Genomic DNA, 20,705 nt, shown 5'->3' with positions numbered 1-20,705 from the left:
TTTACCCTAGATATGTAAGATTCTGTTTCATATATGCAACTTGCTATACTGTCTGCTCTATATGTGTTTAGTTACAGTTCATATATGAAAAGATGTTGTTTACCTTCTCTTTGTCAAATCGCATGACTTGTTTTATCACTGCTATACTAGTCGTGCTTTATCTAGTATTTCTGTTAATAAAATCATTCAGTAAATTGCTTATATTTCCAACATAGTAGTGTGTGAGTTGATGTTGGCTGTGTGCATCTTTGTTATGCAGAGGCTGGGTATGTGTTCATTATGTTTGTATCCATTTGATACTTCATTTTGAGTTAATAAAATCCACCCTTTGTCGAAAAAAGAATGACAAATGTATTTTATGCTGTGCCTATATCTGTACCGGCGTTTCCAGAGAAACAAGTATTTTTCCGAGACTGTAGAATTGTCCCGGCAAATGCTCTGCCTCGCCATTCACGACAAAAAAAAGAAGAAGACAAGAATGCCCCTTCCCTCCTCGAGCTCGAGCACTTGCTGTTCCCTTCTTTCTTGCTCCTCTTCCCCTCCCCGGCGGTTGGCTTCCCCCGCTTCTCTCAAATCCCCACGCCACCACCATCCCACCCCTCTCCGGCGAACACGCCACCGCACGCTCCCACCACCGAAGCACGCCACCTCGAACGAGCTTCCCCCCTCAGTAGCCGTCGGCCGTCCTCCTCCGCTCTAGCTGCTCGACTGGCGTCGCGCCGAGATCCATCCGGGAGTCAGACCGGTTCCTGCTGTCGGTAACCAACCCCTACCTGCTTCTATTGTTGTTCCTACTAGTAGTTTCCTTCCGGCACGTTGCCATGGGCAATCTGAAACTTCTGCTCTTCCCGGGACGAATGCTCCAATTCGTCCATTCTGTTGCGAATTTGGTTGCTGCGTGCTGCGAATGGGATTTAGCGGAGTGCTAGTAGCAGCTTGTGTTGCGAGGACCTACTCTGTATTGGCTGCCAGGCTTTACCAGGATTTCCTGCTTCCGAAAATGCTCACTGATATCTGAGATGAGATCTCTGTTCTTCGTGGAATGGGCACCTAGGAACTGTATGTATGTTTTTCTTAGAAAATGGTACTACGTACGTATTTGAACTGTATGTATATATGCATGTTTCAATCTTGCGAACTTGGAGTCCTAGTAGGAGTTCATTTTCCAAATAAAGTCGGGGGCTCAGCTGAACGCCGGGGCCCCAAGCTAGGTCTGCCCCTGTTTGTGCTGCACGCCAAAACAGGATTTTGTGGAGTGCTAGTAGTAGACTGCGATGTGAACACCTACTCTCTATTGGCTGTCAGTTTTGTGAGGAATTCGTGCTCTTGGAGATCATCAGTATGCGCTTGGCACCTCAGATCTCTGTTCTCCATGTATTGGGAGCCTAGGAACTGTATGTACGCTACGCTTTAATCGTGATGTGTATTGTGTAGTGCTAACGTAGAAGCCGTCCATGAGCTTGTTCTGCTACTCTTCACCAGTTTTTTTTTAATGATTGTGCTTGTTGTCTGTGTTGATGTCACCGATGCGTGCTCTTAACTGTTCAAATCGTTTTTCACCAAACTCTGTTTTCATTTCTTTGCAGCTTACGGTGAACCCTGTATTCTCAATGTTCTCTCTGAGATAGCATGTCTGAACAACAGGACCAAGTTAGTAAAAGCTCCTGCTCAAGTATTAGCACCAGTACTCAGGGGAGTGAGGATGACGGAACCGTCGGTGCACTTTTAACGGAAGCAAAGACCAACGGGCGCAGCCTTGGAAAGCGGCTGTCCCACTTAGATTCACTCCCGGTACATATCTATCAGTTGTTGAATGTGTGTTTGTCATTGTTTTTGCTACATTCTGAATGATTCCCTCAAATTTACCTTTTGAATCTGTTCTCCGTTGACTTGTTTGCCATGAAATGAAACTTTTTTCTCGAATACGCATGAGTGTGCGTACTATATTTCCATGAAATGAAACTTCTGGGGGGCCGATGCCCCCCGCCCCCACCCCCAGATCATTCCCTAGCTCCGCCGCTGTGTAGCATTCAGTAAAAGAAATTGGTAGCAGTGGTCAGTCTAGTATAGAACAATGTTATCCGCATTCATTATTATTACATCTAATCTAAATTAGTATGCTCCAAGTTCCTTACCTTTCTAGTACTTGCCTTCATATTAAGTTACTGATGCCTTCCTTATTGGCAGCATACTCCTCGAGTTAACGGGAAAATCCCCGATTTTAGTAATGCAACCATAGACCATGAATCATTATTGGAAAGGTATAATGGTTGCATTTTGTTATTGCTTTCACCATCTCTGTGTTATGTTAGGTCTGTTTACCGACTTCTTTTTGGCAGATTGGGCACTTATGGCTTAGCTGAATATCAGATAGAAGGGGATGGGAATTGCCAGGTTAGTTCGTGACATGTTTCACAGAATAAGTATGTTGTTCTTATAAAGCCAAATATTAAGAAAATATTTCTACTACATACCTTGAATCAATCCTACATTTAGGTATTGTTAATTTTCCATATCTTCTTCCCACAAAAAATGTTATTTTAAGCTCATCTTCCATGTGGAAATTTTACCGTGTCTTCAACCTTTCCCCTTTTTTCTTGCTTGTCTTCTCTACAGTTTCGAGCTCTGGCAGATCAGATATTCCGCAATCCTGATTACCACAGACATGTGAGGAAGGCAGTAGTGAAGCAGGTAAATCATCCCTCCTATCTTTATCTAATGTATACTCTTGCCTTAGCAGAGTGTGTTTATTACGTGAATACAGAGGCTGCAATCTCAGTTACATCTATCACTATCTACTTTCATGATAACCGGTTATGCTGTACTAACATCTCTGTGTTTTAGCTAAAGGAATTCAGGAAACACTATGAAGGCTATGTACCATTGGACTACAAGGTTTACTTGAAGAAAATGAAAAGGTTCTATACTTCCAGTCCTTAGTTGATTTGAGATGCTGCCATGCTTTAAGTTCAGTTTGTTAGTCATCTCCTTACACATAGCTATATTATTTATGATATTGTAGATCTGGGGAATGGGGAGATCATGTGACCTTACAAGCGGCTGCAGACCGGGTAACATAACACTTTCAAGATGGCTGTTTATTTTGTATGAGTAAAAACCTTTGGACTATATCTCGTTTTTGCATTATTTCTTGCAGCATTTAGTACCTCTAGATTGAGCTAGATATTTTCATGTTTGTAACCTTTGAAAAATATGAATCTATTAATATATTATTTACTTATTTCTGTAGCTATAAGCCTATAATTCTTTGCTCATTGTGCTGAAATTGTTTCTATTATTATGGCTGAGTTTGGTACACTACGAAATGTGATTTTCATCCCTAAGATATTCATGCATATGAATTAGCGAGCAACATCATTTTTTTATATTTAGTTACTTTGTTTTTCTCCTGATGATCATGCATCACCGGTTCATGTTTCTTATGCTTCATTTTTGGAGTTACATGCTCTGTTAGTTCAGATGGCACTTTGCTATTCTTCCGAGTAATATGCTCCGCTTTATGTGAATATGGCAGAAGTCCAAGCTACCAGTACCCAATTGTTTCAATATTAGGAGGCGTCATGTATCAGTTATAATTGTCTGATACCTTTTGATTTGTTAAATCAGTTTGGTGCCAAAATTTGCCTGCTGACGTCGTTTAGAGACACATGCCTGATCGAGATAGTCCCCAGGGATGCCGCTCCTACAAGAGGTTAGAGTTGAGATCTTACTTTTCCCAAAGCTGACTTATTCTTTTCCATGTCAGACTTATGTCCCATTTATTTTGAACCACTTTGTTATTTTTTGTGTCAATCATTCGTTCTAAAACATTGCCCTCTGATAGCAGCATCTAAATACTTGGTGTTCATCATTTCCTTGTTACCTTATGCAGAGCTTTGGCTAAGCTTCTGGTGCGAAGTACACTACAATTCCTTATATGCCAATGAAGGTGAGCACTATTTTGCTCGATCGAAGATTCGATGGCACCTGCCACTTATAGCATCATTTTGTGCTTACATTTGGAACGGAGTATGCATGTCGGTTCGCGTGACCTTGCGGTCCTCTTATAATCCGCTCTTTGCAGATCTTCCGACGCGCAAGACCAAAAAGAAGCACTGGCTGTTCTAGGTAGGGTTCACCGGTCGTTCGATCCCCCCCCCCCCCCCCCCCCCCCTTGTGCACTCGGTCCAGCGGCATCTGCATGTAACCTTATTTCATACTGCTGATGTTATGTTGTAAGCTGTAACCTGAAACGGACTCATTGTAATCTTTTATGTAAAGTGGAATGGTGAAAATTCTTTAGTTCGGGGAAGACGAGACAGAAATGGCAGCTGTACAGTTTGTCTTGGTTAATCAGTAGGAGCGTATTTCATGGGAAGTGGTTGACCATTCTTTGATCTCTTCTGTTGTGGGCGCTTACTTACAGATGCTTGTGGAGAGAAAAAAAAAAAAGCGGGTGCTCCTGAGAGGATGTGCTGAAAAGAAAAGAAAAACTATCTTCTGAATGTCGAAGGTCCTGGAAAATTTAGTCATGCATGCTCTTACTCAGTTTGTGCTTCACAAGGCAGTTTCTGTGTCGTAGAACATCTGAATTTTGTAAAACAAACTATTTTCAGAATGCCTGAAGTCTTGGAAAAGTTAGGCGTGCGAATTCTCTAGTCATTTTTTTAGGCTTCACATGGAACTTTGTTTTTTGGACATCTTGATGATGTAGTAAGAGGGAGAGAGATGCTGCTGGTCTGTAAGCACAACGTGCTAGCCACACACTACCGATCAAGCATAGCTGTGCCGCATGGCTGACTTCAAGTCTGAAGAAAGGGAAAACTGAAGGATCTTTTAGGTCGCCGTAGCTCGCGCAGCTGACTTACTAAAAGGGTGTGGCTAGATCTTAGTCAAGTGACATAACATACTAGAGAGAAAAAGAAAAACTGAAAAAAATTACACGGATCTCAATGTAAAATCTCACGGATATAGCATCGACTGAGACTTAACAAAGTCTCAGTTGACTGAGCGTTAGCAAGACTATGGAATCTTTCTGGTTGGCATATGAATATGCGGAGTATAGTACAGTGCTCCATCCGTTCCTAAATATTTGTCTTTTTAGAGATTTCAACAAATGACTACATATGGAGCAAAATGAGTGAATCTACACTCTAAAATATGTCTATATACATTCGTATGTGGTAGTCCATTTAAAATCTCTAAAAAGACAAATATTTAGGAACGGAGGAAGTAGTATGTAGAGTCTTTTAGATTGTTGCAAGGGAGGAAAAGCCTACGGCATATAGTAGGCTAAGACAGGTGTGGTAGATCCCTCAAAAAAGAAAAAAAAACGTGTGGTAGTATTAGCAAGTGACAGTCTTGAGTGTGCATGGTATATTATAATTATTATTATGAAAATTCGTCAAAACAAATGTGATGGTAAATAGTGCACCCAATCAAGAAGGGTTGTGTACCCAACCAAAGAGGTGCAGAGACAGGAAGCGAAGAGAATATGAAGCACGCCAGAGTGAATATCATCATCTAAACTCTGTCTCGCAGTTATGCTGTACAGACGGTTTACAAATCTCGTGACCGAATCTTTGAAGCATTTCAGTGAGAGAAGAGCATATACAAAGACAAAACTCCGTGTTTGGACAAGCAGTTGAGCCTCAAAGTTCGAACCCGGCGTGCTCTTTTCAAATTAGTTGTGCCGCATTCTCTGGCCTTGTGAGATCAACAAAAATACTAACATAAGTCTATTTGAAACATAGTAATAGTTCAGAGTTATCTATTTGAAACATCAGCAGCTGTTTCTGTTTCTAAAAACGATACGTGTGCGTCGATCCAAACAGCGTCCCAGTGGCTATCCTTTCTTCTTTCCGTTCAAGAACCTTCAGAGGAAGAAACAAATTGATGATTATCAGCAAAGACTAGCCAAGCCAAACAGTGCCTATAAATGATTGTCACAGACACAGGGAACAGTTTACATACCTTGTATAGCCTTTCTGCCTGCCTCTCAGGCTGCGTCCTCCCAAGGTCAATAACATCAGGTGTTTCGGCACCGGCTGGAGTACTGTTACACAGCAAGAAACGGAAAGTAAATACCAAGTGTCATGCACTATTTAATTGATGAAAAAAAAACTGGCAACTGCCAATTAAAATAACTTGACAGCAAAAAGAACAGAAGTGTAGAAAAATACCTTGAGATGGTGTCAACAGATCGAATGCCTTCTTCTATTTCCTCGTCCTCCATTGGTTCCTGCTCCACCTCCTCCTCTTCCTCCAATTCTCCCCAGTGCTTACTGCGATCGAGAGGTTCTTCCTAGATAATTGAAGTAAGTAAATGTTAGTTCTGCTCACGACAAACCATAATACAACTAACTTAATTTACATGGTAATTAGGTTCGTCCTGCTGCAGAAACCCAGAAACATTTCCATATAGTGGATACCTATGCTGTTGGCAAGTAACTAGGGAATGATTAGATGGCCCAACAAACATATTTTAATAGATAAGATACCTCGCCAATAGGAGGATTTCCCCACTCCCCTGGTGCATCATCAAAACTGTCTCCTGGAGATACTGGGGCATTTAAACCCGGGATCTTCAGACAAGGATAAGAGGGTGGAGGACCATACGGCTGAAAATAAATAAACAAATTGGCGTCAATTGGCTAATGATGAAGGCATTGTTAGTAATATAAACCAGGAAAACAATAATAGGTTGAATACATACCTGCATGCTTTTAAGCCATGGGGGCGGGGCACCATCAGGCATACCAAGAGCTTCTTTAAGCTTCCTGGACAGCATACCTGGTTTCATTTCCCTAAGCTTCACCTGTTAAATGTGCACATGCTAGAGCTTGGTATCAAAACCATATATGGACACATGGATGTTATCTGCCTTGTTGCTGTGTAAATTTTGAAGAGTGCGTACCTCAAACTCTTTCCCTTCATAATACAGATCACCATGACTAGTCAAATTGGGTTTTGTTTGATATTTGAAGAATGCGCCATGCAAATCCTGTGGGAACAAAACAATGCCAACACATTAGTCTTGGTACAACTGATACCAGGGAGAATATTGAACCCCCAAAAAGGACAGATCTACGTATTAAAGTTACATCAAATATATTTTTGCAGAAAAAGAAGTTACATCAAATAAACACCAACACTAGCATTATTACTTGTGTAAGTTGCCTAAACATTAGATTGGCACTTAGAGAGTTACTCTGATGGATCTATGAGGACTTAGATTTTCGTAAAAAGAGGGGCTAATACACAAACACAGCAACGAATGCACGTCCATATATACAAGAAAACTAGATAAGGCACTAAAAAGTAGCAATAGTCTTCATGGTTTTATGGAAGAAAAAGGAGGGAACACAACTGTCGGGTGGTAGGTGCGACATATGCCAACGGGTGGTTTATCATTGTGGGAGCCAGTAAAACATCGCCGGTGCCTGGAAACGAGATGAGGCGAAGACATGCACGCCGGCGGATCTTACCCAGGTTCAGGGCTCTCCGTGGAGAAAACACCTCTAGTCCTGCTCTGCGGGGTCTCCACATGATCACTAGATCAATACAAGTAGCTACAAGTGCTCCTTGAGCTGTTTGGCTGGAGGAAGAAGAAGGGCAAGGCTAGCTCTCCTTTTCTCTCTATGTGGTGTGTGGAATTCTATGAGATCAGCCCTTTGCATGGGTGTCCTGGGGGGTTTATATAGGCCTACCCCCTAGGGGTACAATGGTAATCCGGCTGGGCGCGGGTCCCAGCCGTCAGTGTCTATGCTCGCCGGCTTCTCCGCCGGTCATTGGGGCCCGCCGACTGGTGGGTCCCGCCGGCTGCCGGCCCCACTGCTTGGGGGCTTTGTCGGCGGCTGGTTACTGTTGCCTCGCCTCTGATGACGAGGGCTTTGTCGAGGTAAGCGTGGTTACAGTGTCCCCGCCTTGCGAGCTCTCACTGTAGCCTTACCTCGTCTTGTCTCCTTAATGGGGCGCATGCTTCGAGGGAGGGAGGTAGCCGGCTATTGGGAGCCGGCCACATCTCTGGCCGACTAGAGGAGGCCAGGCCGTCTTCAGATGTCTCTCTGGCAAAGGGGCCCCCCGCCCGCGGGCCGTACTGGCACCTGTCGTGGATGACATCGAGGCCAACATGGCTACAGTGCCGCGCCGGACGGGGGATGGCTAGCCCGTACGGCGCCCTGTGGCCATGCCTGTTCCGGTATTCGGGGGTAGTGGGCTGTACTGCGGCCACGCCCCATCCTATCGCCGTTACGTGGGTACAGTCTTAGTAGGTGCAGTCTTGGCCGGCTTTCTTCATGGCCGGCTTCTGGGAGTCGGTCCTCTTGGGGCCGGCTCCCTGGAGTCGGCTATCTCGTATCTTTTTTGAGGGAGGTTTCTGAGGCTGGGTCGCCTTCTGGGAGTCGGCCCTGGGGATAGCCGGCCGGGGGAAGGCGGCCCTATGCTTTGTATGCTTGAAGGCCTGAACGGCCTGATAATTTTTCGAGGAGCCAGGAGGAGTCGGTTGGGCTACCCGTGGCCATTTACTCCGACAGTAGTCCCCGAAGCTGGTTGGGCTTCGAGGCTGAGAGGAGGTCGAGAAGCTCGGTCAGCTTCATATCTTGACGAGCCAGCAGCTGGGAGCCGGCTTCGGTTGGGCGCGCCGTCTTGGCGAAATTTTTAAAGTCAGAAAGCGGGAGTCTGTTGGCGCGTGCGCCGGGCTGCGGGCCAGCCGCTCGCCGCCTGCGAACCATGTGGCGTCCCTTGGCTGAAAAGAGCCTGCCAACCCACGCGCGCGACAAGACGTCGCCGCAGGCCGAGGGCCCACCACTCCTACGCCTAGGCCCAGGCGCGGATTCTTTGTGGCCCAAAGCCGTCCGCACGTCTTCCGGCGGCGGTTTCCGCACGCCGTTAGGGCGCAATAATCACGGGACGTGGGGGAGTGGGCGCAGTTGATCCCACGTTCCTCCCCACGCCTCGCCTCCTCGGCTTCGCCGCACGAGGCTATAAGTAGGGGGAGGAGGGGGAAGCGGCAGACGCTCGCACGCTCCTCTCCTCTCCGCCATCTTCTTCCTCCTGCTTTCCCTTGCAGCAGCGCCTTGCCGCGGCGCCGTCCCACCATTCTTCACTCCGCCCCGCAGCTCTGCCGCCGCAGGGCCGTGCTTTCTCCGCCGCCGCACTCTTCCTTGCTAGCTTCTCGCCACCATGCAGTACGGCGGGGACTGGGACGGCTCCAACGTCCACATGGACCACATCGAGTTCCTCCGCAAGACGCGGCGGTTGCCCGGCGCGGACCGGGTGCGGGTCCGCCTCACGCCCGCGAAGAAGATCACGCCGGAGCCGGAGGAAGGCGAGCGGGTAGTCTTCCGCTCGCATTTCCTGCGCGGCATCGGCTTGCCGGCGAGCGCTTTCTTCCGCTCCTTCCTCGACTTCTATCAACTCCAGCCGCACCACCTCACCCCGAACACGGTGGTGCTGCTGTCCGCCTTCGTCACCTTGTGCGAAGGCTTCCTTGGCGTTCTCCCCACCCTCGAGCTCTGGGGGGAGTTCTTCCAATCTAAACTGGGCACCCGCATGCAGGGCGTGCCGGCCCAGAGCGGCGCCTTCATCGCGATGCGGAGGCCGGCGGCCGACAACCCCTTCCCCGTCATCACGTTAATCCAGTCGGTGAAGCGCTGGCAGAAGTCATATTTCTACGTGAAGAACGTCGCCCCACAAAGCGACTACGTCAACTTGCCGGCTTACGTAGCCGGCCCGCCGGCTGGGAGGCGGCCCCACTGGTCCTATCGGGCCGCGACGCTGACGCAGGCTGGAGCCGCGGCCGTCGCCCGACTGCGGGTGATGATCCAGTCGGAGGGCCTGACTGGGTCCGACTTGCTGGCCGCCTTCGTCGCGCGCCGGGTGCTTCCGCTTCAGAGCCGCCCTCACCTAATCTGTCAGATGAGCGGCCAGCTCGATCCGAGTCGGATGTGCACGAAGGACATGCCGCACGACGAGGTGGCCCACATGGTGAATTACCTTGCGAACTGCAAACTCTCCGCAGAGTGGCGGTTTGGCAAGGAGCCATATTCCCGTGCGCATCCTCCGCCCACGGTATGTTTTCTTTTTTCCTTTTCTTTTCTTAGTTTTGTTGCCGAATTCCTTCTGGCCGTCTCTAACCAATCGGCACGCCTTGGCAGAGCCCTCTCCTTCGACCTGCACCCGGGTCGGTGGCGGAGCGCCGATTCCTCCCCGACCGGGCGGAGCATGACCTGGAGGACCACGACTTGGGGGCGGCCGCCATGGAGGACAACACCGAGACGGGTGGTGGCGAAGCCGGCGGCGAAGCAGGCGGCTCCGGGCTTGGAGCCAGTTTCGACGACTGGCCGGATGACGACGAGGCGGAAGTCGTCCCACGCCGCCAGCCGACGTCTGGCCACGGCGGGCAGAAGCGTCGTGCCGCGTCGGGCTTGTTCGGGAGCCGGCCGAAGAAGCCCAAGGGTGGGGCGGCGGCGACCAGGCGGGATGAGGCGGCCGCGAAGGCGGCCCGCTTCCGCAAGGTGGTGAAGCAGCCGCAGATGGTGTCGGCGTAAGTGTATATTCCTTTGTACATTTTTTCTTCCTTTCTTGGTGATTTTTGAAGCCTTGCCCCTTTTCTCAAAAAATCAGGGCTCCGCTTTCGCTCGAGCGGGTTACTGCCGCCTCCGTCATTGGATCGCCGGGAGGATCCGGGAGCACCCGCCACGCGGACCCCCGCGCCGAGCTTCAGGCGGCGACGGAGCGAAATGCGCGGGAGGCGCGGGAGGAGCGGGAGGCGGAGGAGTTGAGGGCGGCTGCCGCCAAGGCGACACAGAAGAATGAGGCGTCGAAGGCGCGCGCCGACGCAGCGGCCAAGGCCCAAGCGGAGGCTGCGGCTGTGGCAACAACGGAAGGGGCCTTGCTCGTCACCCCTCTGCATGTCGCGGCGCCCGAGGTCCCGGAGCCCCCGCCAGAGGAAGCCGGCGGCGACCAGCAGGGATTGGAGAGGGAGGACGACGTCGTCGTCCCGGAGAGGGAGGCGGCACCGGCCCCGCCGACTGGGGCGGCTCAAGGCGGCCGGCCAAACGTGCCGCCTGCGCAATCGGCCGGGGGCGAGCCGGCCGCGAGGACGGACCTGGTGGTCCAGTCGCCATCGCTCCAGCACACGGGAAAGGCCGCATCGGACCCGCAGAAGGCCGCGGGCTCCAGCTCGTCGGCCCTGGACGTGGAGGCGGCCAACGCCAGCTCGGGGTGGACGCCGGGTGGAGGGACGGCTGTGGTGAACGTGGCATCGCAGGACGTCCGGAACCGGCTTCAGTCCCAGGCTGCGGCGCTGAGGAAATACAATGACGAGTTCCTTGCGACGCGGGCGGCCATTCGGGTTAATCTTCCTATTTTTGCTTTTTGATCTTGGTTTCTTCCGTGGGGGCGCGTCAGCGCACCCACTGGGTGTAGTCCCCGAGTTCCGAGTCGGCTGCTGAGCAGGCGGCTTGGAACTTCTTAGCGGGCTTTGTTTTGCTATCTTGTTCTCATTCGCTCCTCTGCCTGTCTTGCAGGACTACCACAACCTCCGCGCGGCTGCCTTCAACTCCCAGGCTCGGGAGCTGACCCAGAAGAATGCTGATCTATCTGAGAGCCGGGGTAAGTGCTTCGTGCCAGGGCGTCTGCTTGGTCGTTGTCGACCCGTGGCACGTGAAGGAACTCGCACCCTTCGAAGTACCCACTGATCTGCTGGACGAGGAATCGATAGCTCGCCATGTTTGCATCCTTGGCGTCCCAGTCGCCAGATGACTGCTGGACCACCAAGTCCGAGTCGCCATAACACAGGATCCGGCGTATGCCGAGCTCTTTGGCTAGCCGGAGCCCGTGTATGAGCGCCTCGTATTCAGCCACGTTGTTGGAGTCGGCAAAGTGGATTTGCAGCGTGTATCTGAGCTTGTCGCCTTTGGGAGAGGTGAGGACGATGTCGGCTCCCAAGCCGGTGCGCATCTTGGACCCATCGAAGTGCATCCGCCAATGAGTAGAGTCGGGAGCCGGCGGTAGGTACTGGGTCTCGGCCCAGTCGATGAGGAAGTCGGCCAATGCTTGGGACTTGATGGCGGTGCGGGGCTGGTAGAAGATTGTGTAAGGCGCCAGCGCAATGGCCCATTTAGCCACCCAGCCGGATGCATCCCGGCTGCCTATGATCTCGGCAAGCGGGGCGGTGCATACGACCGTGATGGGATGCTCTTGAAAGTAGGGCTTCAGCTTCTTGGCGGCGAAGTACACTCCATAGCACATCTTCTGGTAGTGTGGGTAGTTTTGCTTTGAGCTGGACAGTACTTCGCTTAGATAATATACCGGCCTCTGGACTAGCTGGGCTCGGCCTTCTTCTGGGCGCTGGACCACGATGACTGTACTGACCACTCAGCTAGTTGCGGCAATGTAGATGAGCATGGGCTCCTTCTCAGTCGGCGCCGCCAGGACAGGTGGAGTGGTCAGCATCTTCTTCAACTCATGAAAGGCTTGGTCTGCTTGGTCATTCCACTCGAAATGAGTGGATTTCTTCATGAGTCGGTACAGGGGGAGAGCCTTCTCTCCTAGCCGGCTGATAAAGCAGTTTAGGGAGGCCAGGCACCCAGTGAACTTCTGCACGTCTCGCAACTTGGTGGGAATCTCCATTCTCTCAATGGCCTTGATCTTCACAGGGTTGCACTCAATGCCGCGTTCGGAGACCAGAAAGCCAAGAAGCTGGCCGGCCGGTACTCCGAACACGCATTTCTCGGGGTTGAGCTTGATCTGGAAACGGCGCAAGTTGGCAAATGTTTCTTTGAGGTCTTCCAGCAGGGTGCCGTGCTTATCTGTCTTCACCACAATATCGTCTACGTAGACGTGGGCATTTCTGCCGAGTTGCTTGAGCAGGCATTTCTGCATGCAACGCTGAAAAGTGGCACCGGCATTCCTCAAGCCGAATGTCATAGTCAGGTAACAGAAAGCTCCGAATGGTGTGATGAAGGCGGTCTTCAGGCGGTCTGCTGGGTCCAACTTAATCTGGTGGTATCCTGAGTAGGCATCCAAGAAACTCAACAGCTCGCATCCGGCTGTGGAGTCTATCACTTGATCAATCCGTGGCAGAGCAAACGGATCTTTGGGGCAGGCCTTGTTGAGCCTTGTGTAGTCTATACACATACGCCATTTGTTGTTTTTCTTCAATACCAAGACTGGGTTGGCAAGCCACTCTGCAAAAAACACTTCCATAATAAAGCCGGCGGCAAGGAGCCGGGCTATCTCTTCTCCTACGATTCTTCTCTTCTCTTCTGACAGTCGGCGGAGAGGCTGCTTGACCGGCTTCGCGTCGGCTCGGACATGTAGCTTGTGCTCGGCGAAATCCTTCGGAACACCCGGCATGTCCTTTGGGGACCATGCAAAGATATCTCGATTCTCACGGAGGAAGTCGACGAGCTCGCCTTCCTATTTACTGTCCAGGTTTGCACCAATGACTGCGAACCTCTCCGGGTTCTCCGGGTCCAGAGGTATCTTCTTCGTCTCCTTGGCCGGCTGGAAGGAGCCCTGCGCATCATATTCCTTGGGGTTGGGGCACAAGGCCGGCTGCTTGCCGGCCATGGCCACAACTCGCTCCAGCATCTTCTTCTCTTCCGCCACTACGAGGGACTCGGCCAGCCGGCTGCTGGCTGCAGCGCGCTCGATGGACTTCTTGTAGTCGCCGGCTACAGTGATGATCCCCTTCGAGCTCGGCATCTTCATCTTCAGGTAGGCGTAGTGGGGCACAGCCATGAACTTGGCCAGAGCAGGTCGGCCAAGCAAGGCGTGGTAAGGGCTTTCCAGATCCACTACCTCGAACCAGATTGCTTCTCGGCGAAACTGATCCTTGTCTCCGAAGAGGACATCCATCTTGATCTTGCCGATCGGGGAACAGGACAGGCCGGGTACGATGCCATGGAAAACGGTCCGGCTTGGCATGAGCTGCTTCGCCTTAAGGTTCAACTTCTCCATGGTGTCGTGGTACAGTATGTTGATACTGCTTCCGCCATCGATCAGAACGCGGGAGAATCGGGCAGCCCGCCTCTCTATTGCGAGGGTGACATCCAACACCAATGCGTAGGAGCCAGGGGACGGCATCACCTCTGGGTGATCGGCCCGGCTCCAGTTGATAGGCCTTTCAGACCAATGCATGAACTCGGAGTTGCTGGAGGCGACTGCGTTGACCTCTTGGTGCTGTCGGCGCCGGCTGCGCTTGTCTTCAACCTGGCTTGTGAAGACGACGTAGGCGGCGTGCTCATCAGGGAACTCATCTTAAATGGCTCCGACTGCTGGTCGGGCAGCCGGCTGGTGGGGGGCCGGAGGCGGTGGGCCGGGAGGCGGAGGCGGCACCAGCCCCTCGCCCTTGGAGATCCGGGTGAGCCAGTGGCACTTTCGGGTCGTGTGGTTGGACGGCTTCGCGCCGCTGTGGAACTTGCAGGGGGCATCGAGAGTCTGCTCGTAGGAGAAGGCCGGCTGCCAAGCCGGCCTGCCGCACTTCTTCTTGGGAGCGGGCCGCTCTTCGGGCTGCTCGTCTTCGACTGTGGCCACCTGCCGACTGGTGGAAGGCGACATGGGGGCCTTGTGCTTGTGGTCGTTCTGGTAGGGGCGCCGATTGGAGTGGCCAGCCGGCGTCTTAGGAGCCGGAGCGAGCACCTTCCCAGAGGCGTCCACTCGGAGCTCGGTCTTCATCGAGGAGTCGGCTGTGGCATACTTGTCTGCAATGACCAGCAGCTCGTCGAGGGTTGCCGGCTCATCGCAGAGGAGTCGGTGCTTGAGGAGGGTGCCCTCCCGGCACCCGGCGGTGAAGTATTTGATGGCCTGCACCTCGTGCACCTCCTCGCAGGAGTTGCGGAGCTCGGCCCACCGCGTGAGGTAGTCGCGGGTCGATTCGCTGGGCCCTTGGACGCATAAGGAGAGCTGGCGGGGCTTGGGAGGCCGCTTGTACGTGCTGGTGAAGTTGCGGATGAAAACTTCCGTGAAGTCCAGCCAGCTGTTGACGCTGTAGGGCTTGAGGCTGTTGAGCCAGGTGCGTGCCGTGCCTTGCAGCATGAGAGGGACGTACTTCACGGCTACGCGCCTATTGTCGTTCGCAATGCTGACGGCGGTAGAGTAGTCGATGAGCCAATCTTCCGGCTTCACAGAGCCGTTGTACTTGGGCGTGTCTCTGGGGAGCGAGAACCCTTTGGGGAAGGGTTCGTCGCGGATGCGGGGGCCAAAGCATGGCGGGCCGACATCATCTTCTTCTTCTAGCGCCAGGGATCGAGCTAGGCGGTCGATCCGGTGGCGGGCGTCGTTCTCGCCGACTCCTTCGCGGTGGCCTAGTCGGCCACCGAGAGTCGGATGCGTGACAGGCGGCGGGGTGGGACGTCTCTCCCCGCGAGGCGAGGGAGGAGGCGGATTGCCTTGGCGCTCCACTGCTCGAGGGCGGCCTTCCGCGTCGCGCTCGATGGTGATTCGAGTCCGGCTGCGGCTAGCAGCCGGCTCCTTGTCTTTCCTTGCGCGGGCGCCGCTCGCAGTCGGTGACCGGGAGGTCGCGGCGTGCTCTCGGCGTGGGGGAGGACTCTCGGCGCGGGCGCCGGCTTCATGCCGCTCTGCGGCCGCGTCGATCAGCTGCTGGATGCGCCTTGTCATGTAGGGGAGCTCATCAGCCCCCAGCCCATTCAGCTCTTCTGCGGCCGCCTGAGCGGCTCGCAGATTCTCGAGCGGTGTGGCATAGACGGGGCGGTCTGCCCCCAGCATGCTGGCGATGGCCGCACCGCGCTTCTTGACGAGGCCGGCTCGGCTCGGCCCGCCATGAGGCGGCGTACCAAAAGCGGCGCTGTCGACTTCGCGCTGGTGGGCCTCGGTGAGGCGTCTCATGGAGGCTATCTTCTGGCCCTCCGCGATGAGGGCGAGGCGGCGTGCCTCCAGGGTCTCGGCGTCGGCATCGGCCGGGATGGGGACGGACAAGTCATGCATCGCCGTTTGTACGGCGTGAGCGTTCTCGCCCGAGTCGGCGACGTGGCTGATGACCAGCACCTCAGTGACAGCGCTGCTGCCGCTGTCGGCTCGAGGGAGAGGGTCGTCGAAGACTACCACGTCGGAGGGGTAGGCGTCGAGCGATGCCGTGTCGGAGTCGACAAGCATCGGGTCGGTGGAGCCGACCGACTCCAAGTCCACAGCAAGCTCGCTGGAGACGTGAAGCGGGTCGAGGAGGCTGACGAGGCGGCTCTCGGGGTAGTCCGTGCCCGCGTCGAATGCGGGCTCGTCGGAGATGCGAGTCTCGCCAAGAAGATCGGCGAGGCAGCTTGCCGCGCAGGCGTCATCAACGCTTTGCAGCGCGTCGGGGCAAGTGCCATCGGGCGCAGCAGGCTGGCTGCGCTCGCGGGGGAGGAACAGGGTTCCCGTCCAGAACAGGTCTCCGGACGACGGTGCACCTGGCCCACGGTGGCCGCCAAATGTCGGGTGGTAGGTGCGACATATGCCAACGGGTGGCTTATCATTGTGGGAGCCAGTAAAACATCGCCGGTGCCTGAAAACGGGATGAGGCGAAGACATGCACGCCGGCGGATCTTACCCAGGTTCGGGGCTCTTCGTGGAGATAACACCCCTAGTCCTGGTCTGCGGGGTCTCCGCATGATCACTAGATCAATACAAGTAGCTACAAGTGCTCCTTGAGCTGTTTGGCTGGAGGAAGAAGAAGGGCAAGGCTAGCTCTCCTTTTCTCTCTATGTGGTGTGTGGAATTCTATGAGATCAACCCTTTGCATGGGTGTCCTGGGGGGTTTATATAGGCCTACCCCCCTAGGGGTACAATGGTAATCCGGCTGGGCGCGGGTCCCAGCCGTCAGTGTCTATGCTCGCCGGCTTCTCCGCCGGTCATTGGGGCCCGCCGACTGGTGGGTCCCGCCGGCAGGCCGGCCCCACTGTTTGGGGGCTTTGTCGGCGGCTGGTTACTGTTGCCTCGCCTCTGATGACGAGGGCTTTGTCGAGGTAAGCGTGGCTACAGTGTCCCCGCCTTGCGAGCTCTCACTGTAGCCTTACCTCGTCTTGTCTCCTTAATGGGGCGCATGCTTCGAAGGAGGGAGGTAGCCGGCTATTGGGAGCCGGCCACATCTCTGGCCGACTAGAGGAGGCCAGGCCGTCTTCAGATGTCTGTCTGGCAAAGGGGCCCGCCGCCCACGGACCGTACTGGCACCTGTCGTGGGTGACATCGAGGCCAACATGGCTACAGTGCCGCGCCGGACGGGGGATGGCTGGCCCGTACGGCACCCTGTGGCCATGCCTGTTCCGGGATTCGGGGGTAGTGGGCTGTACTGCGGTCACGCCCCATCCTATCGCCGTTACGTGGGTACAGCCTTAGTACATGCAGTCTTGGCCGGCTTTCTTCATGGCCGGCTTATGGGAGTCGGCTTTTTTCATGGCCGGCTTCTGGGAGTCGGTCCTCTTGGGGCCGGCTCCCTGGAGTCGGCTATCTCGTATCTTTTTTGAAGGAGGTTTCTAAGGCTGGGTCGCCTTCTGGGAGTCGGCCCTGGGGGATAGCCGGCCGGGGGAAGGCGGCCCTATGCTTTGTATGCTTGAAGGTCTGAACGGTCTGATAATTTTTCGAGGAGCCAGGGGGAGTCGGTTGGGCTACCCGTGGCCATTTACTCCGACAAAAACCCACAAATTGCTTCATAATTTGCACAGCTTTGGCAACATAACTAAACTACTATGATATACAGGTGGAGATGTTGACCTGATAATCTATATCCATCTTGCCCATTTTGGGCTGAGTACAGCCGCGCTGTTTCTGTTTCGACCTCTTGCTGTTCTCCTTCTTAATGTATGCCTGCATAAACATTTAGAAATCAATTAGTATTTTTGTGTGCAGGCAAGTTCTATCGGCTTGCTCAGGTCGTTTTGGAAACAGAGGGAACAAAATCCACAAATTTACCTGTCTCATTTTTTCAATTCCAGTTGCAGCAATGAAGACAGGAAGCTGGAAAGGTCGTTTTGCAATACCCCGCTTCGCCTGAAACAACAACATAATGTGTGAATCTAAAATCTGAACAGAGTAATAGGTGAATATGGCAATGTCAGATGTTATCTTGAGTTCATAATTTTGTAGTCTTCAAGAAAAAGATAACAGTTCAAGAAGTATGATCACAGGATATCAAATATGAAAAGCCATGGACTCTAGAATCTAGATGGACCTTATCTGTTCAGCAGAAGAAGCATCAAATGAATGCACATAAGATTCAACTATCCTATATATACTACAGAAGCAATACAACACCATTTCCAGCCTCCTCGTTTGTTACAGCAGTCCCTGCAAGAATTACACATCTGTATAAGAAAGGTGAAACATTTTAGACATTTGGGCATGTTTGGTTTGTTGCCCAAATAGCTAGACCAAACTTTTGGTAATGCATAATCAAGACATCTCCCAAATGTCAGTAATGTTAAGCTAATTGAATTTCAAACAATGACCGACGGGATTAACATTTTAGAAGATATTAATGTTTGAAGCCTGTTACTCGTCAAAGAAATAAAGTATTAAATAAAGCCAACTATCTCTAGCCACGTCAGCAAAAGGGCACCAGCAGCAGGCATGCCAATGGTTGAGTTTTGCCACTATGCACCAACAAAAGCTTTGGTACAGCCAAATTTTGCAGGGCACGCTAAATTTTGGAATCAGGCCAAGTGACCAAATCTTGGGAGGCACTACAAGTGTTTGGTAGAACAAAACTGCGCAACCAAGCCTACCACAATGCCCCCAAAACCCGCGCTCTAGCTGACTTGGAAGAATGCAACCATGTTCTGCATACCAACTAATATAGGATTCAAAACTCACAAACATGCTTATCATACTAAAAAAAGGATGGTTCAAAACTCACAAACCTGCAAGAACTTTCGTTTCTGGGACCAGTGTCTTGGAACAGGCACAGTATTCCTGTAGGATTTGAGATATACAAGCAACTCGGGATCAACGGCAGTAGCATCCCAGACCTAGCAAGGGAAACAAACAATAACACACATGTGAGATAAAAAGCGCCTTCATGTAATCACCATGGATATGTTCACATAGACGGCGCAATATCATAACAGTTCAACAATTTTAGGCATTGCATCGTGGAGAGTGATTGAAGAGAGAAATCACCTCAACAACATCAGGCTTGTTGCATATCTGCTTCAACTCTGCAATCTTCATCCTCTGCAGCTGCTTCTTTTTTGGGGCATCCTGCTCATCATAATCAACATCGGACCCCTTCTTCTTTGCGGCATCATTAGATGCTTCCTTCTCGTTCCCCTCGCCCTGCCAGCAACAAACAACCCGTGAGTTTCAGTCCCAATTCCAGTTAAGCCAGAGAACCGATTTGATGTTAGCAGACACCATCAAACCCTCGCGGCTCAAACAACCAACTGAAACCCTACCATAACCCCCACAATTGGTTTCCAGAAAAGGACATGGTAGGAAGGGATGAGCGGAGGAGCCGGATACCTTGGCGGTGGCGGTGACCGTGAAGCTGAATTTCTCGAAGATGGTCGTGAAGACGCCGAGGAGGAGGTCGTCGACGTCGAGGTCGGCCTTCTCCGGCACGTACTCCACCTCCACCTGCAAGCGCGTGTCAGAAATCAACCCTGGCGCTAGGCGCGTTGGACAGTCAAAGTCGACAGCGGGGCGGCGGCGGGAACTCACCTGGGGGTGGGGGTCGGGACCGGCGCTCTCCCTGGTGCCCTCGCCGACTGCCGCATTGGCGCCCGCGGCCCTGTTCTTCTTGACCCTGCGAAGACGGCGGGGGCGGCGCTCCGTGTCCCGCGGCTTCGAGTTGGCAGCATCCACCACGGCGGCGGCGGTAGCCATGATCGTCGGAGCAAGGAGGCGGCGAGAGAGGCGGGCCTTGTTGCAGTTGTGGTCGGGTTGAGGATCTCGCGTGGGTTCGTTTGTTGGGCCCAAGTGAACTGCTTGGTCGGTAAGTCCTCCGACTTGGGCTCGGCCACGTCTATACTACACCTGTTCGGTTTGTTTTCGAATTTTCTACTTTTCTACGTACTTTATAGTAATAAACTGACTAAGTTGTACAGTACATCATGCAATTTGGGGAACGTTTTGGTTGAATACGTTGCCATAGTTTGTCACACAATTTTTCCCCACACTACTAACCTTTGGCTTGTTCTATTAAAAAAAGTTAGCCAAAACACATGTTATTCACCTATGCAAAAGCTAAAGAGGTATGACGGTTACTGTGTTTGTACTTTGCTTATTGATAAAGCATGCGCTGTGGATTATGCGGGAAAAGTTGTGCTAGAATTTTTATTGCTACAACCAGTTGAAGAATGTGTGGTCCTCGGTCTGGGAAATTCAACGAAAACAATTGCTATTGGTTCCTAACATTTATGGTGGGAGAGGAGAAAGTTAGTGCATGATGAAAAGGTCAAGAAGCCTAAGCTCTAGGCAATGGAAGTCAGAACTTTGGTTCCTAACTATAGTATGGCGAGTGATGCAAAGGAGATAATCAAGCGGCATGGTTGGGAAAGACCAAGGAGCAACTACGTGAAGCTAAACGTGGATGGAGCTTTTGACCCAGACTTACTCAAGGACCCTTATGGCGGTATCAGCAGAGGCTCGAATGGCAGATTCGTTATGGCAGGAAACGGAGGAATTGATTGGTGCGGAGATGCGGTTATGGCCGAGGCACTGGCCTTACGGTTTGGTTTCAATTTTGGCAACTATAGTCGGGTGTAACC

The 20,705-nt window shown here is 52.3% G+C and overlaps 2 protein-coding genes across 4 annotated transcripts; one reads left to right on the top strand and one right to left on the bottom strand.

Moving 5' to 3' along the window:
* The first annotated feature begins 481 nt into the window (after positions 1–481).
* On the top strand, positions 482–4,325 carry LOC123144011 (OVARIAN TUMOR DOMAIN-containing deubiquitinating enzyme 11). 3 transcript variants are annotated; one of them, XM_044563020.1, is made up of 10 exons: positions 482–758; positions 1,587–1,791; positions 2,188–2,261; positions 2,340–2,394; positions 2,617–2,691; positions 2,845–2,918; positions 3,023–3,071; positions 3,628–3,712; positions 3,893–3,949; positions 4,085–4,325. In XM_044563020.1, exons 2-10 carry the CDS (start codon positions 1,630–1,632, stop codon positions 4,126–4,128), a joined length of 675 nt encoding a protein of 224 aa, XP_044418955.1. In that variant the 5' UTR covers positions 482–758; positions 1,587–1,629; the 3' UTR covers positions 4,129–4,325. The 3 variants fall into 3 exon arrangements, 2 of the variants coding, with proteins under 2 accessions (XP_044418955.1, XP_044418956.1); XM_044563021.1 differs by having other exon boundaries at positions 483–754; XR_006471206.1 differs by lacking the exon at positions 4,085–4,325 and having other exon boundaries at positions 3,536–3,712.
* Positions 4,326–5,558: 1,233 nt separating this feature from the next.
* LOC123144010 (splicing factor 3B subunit 2) lies at positions 5,559–19,951 on the bottom strand. Its single transcript, XM_044563019.1, has 12 exons — positions 19,657–19,951; positions 19,459–19,572; positions 19,117–19,272; positions 18,858–18,965; positions 17,911–17,988; positions 17,713–17,805; positions 6,917–7,003; positions 6,716–6,817; positions 6,501–6,620; positions 6,183–6,304; positions 5,974–6,055; positions 5,559–5,873 (listed from the first exon to the last, which is right to left on the bottom strand). The coding sequence occupies exons 1-12, from the start codon at positions 19,819–19,821 to the stop codon at positions 5,802–5,804; spliced, it is 1,299 nt and encodes a 432-aa protein (XP_044418954.1). The 5' UTR covers positions 19,822–19,951; the 3' UTR covers positions 5,559–5,801.
* Between the last annotated feature and the right edge of the window lie 754 nt (positions 19,952–20,705).

This window comes from Triticum aestivum, chromosome 6D (assembly GCF_018294505.1).
Source record: "Triticum aestivum cultivar Chinese Spring chromosome 6D, IWGSC CS RefSeq v2.1, whole genome shotgun sequence".
NCBI lineage: Eukaryota > Viridiplantae > Streptophyta > Magnoliopsida > Poales > Poaceae > Triticum > Triticum aestivum.
This window is presented reverse-complemented; position numbering and strand designations above follow the sequence as displayed.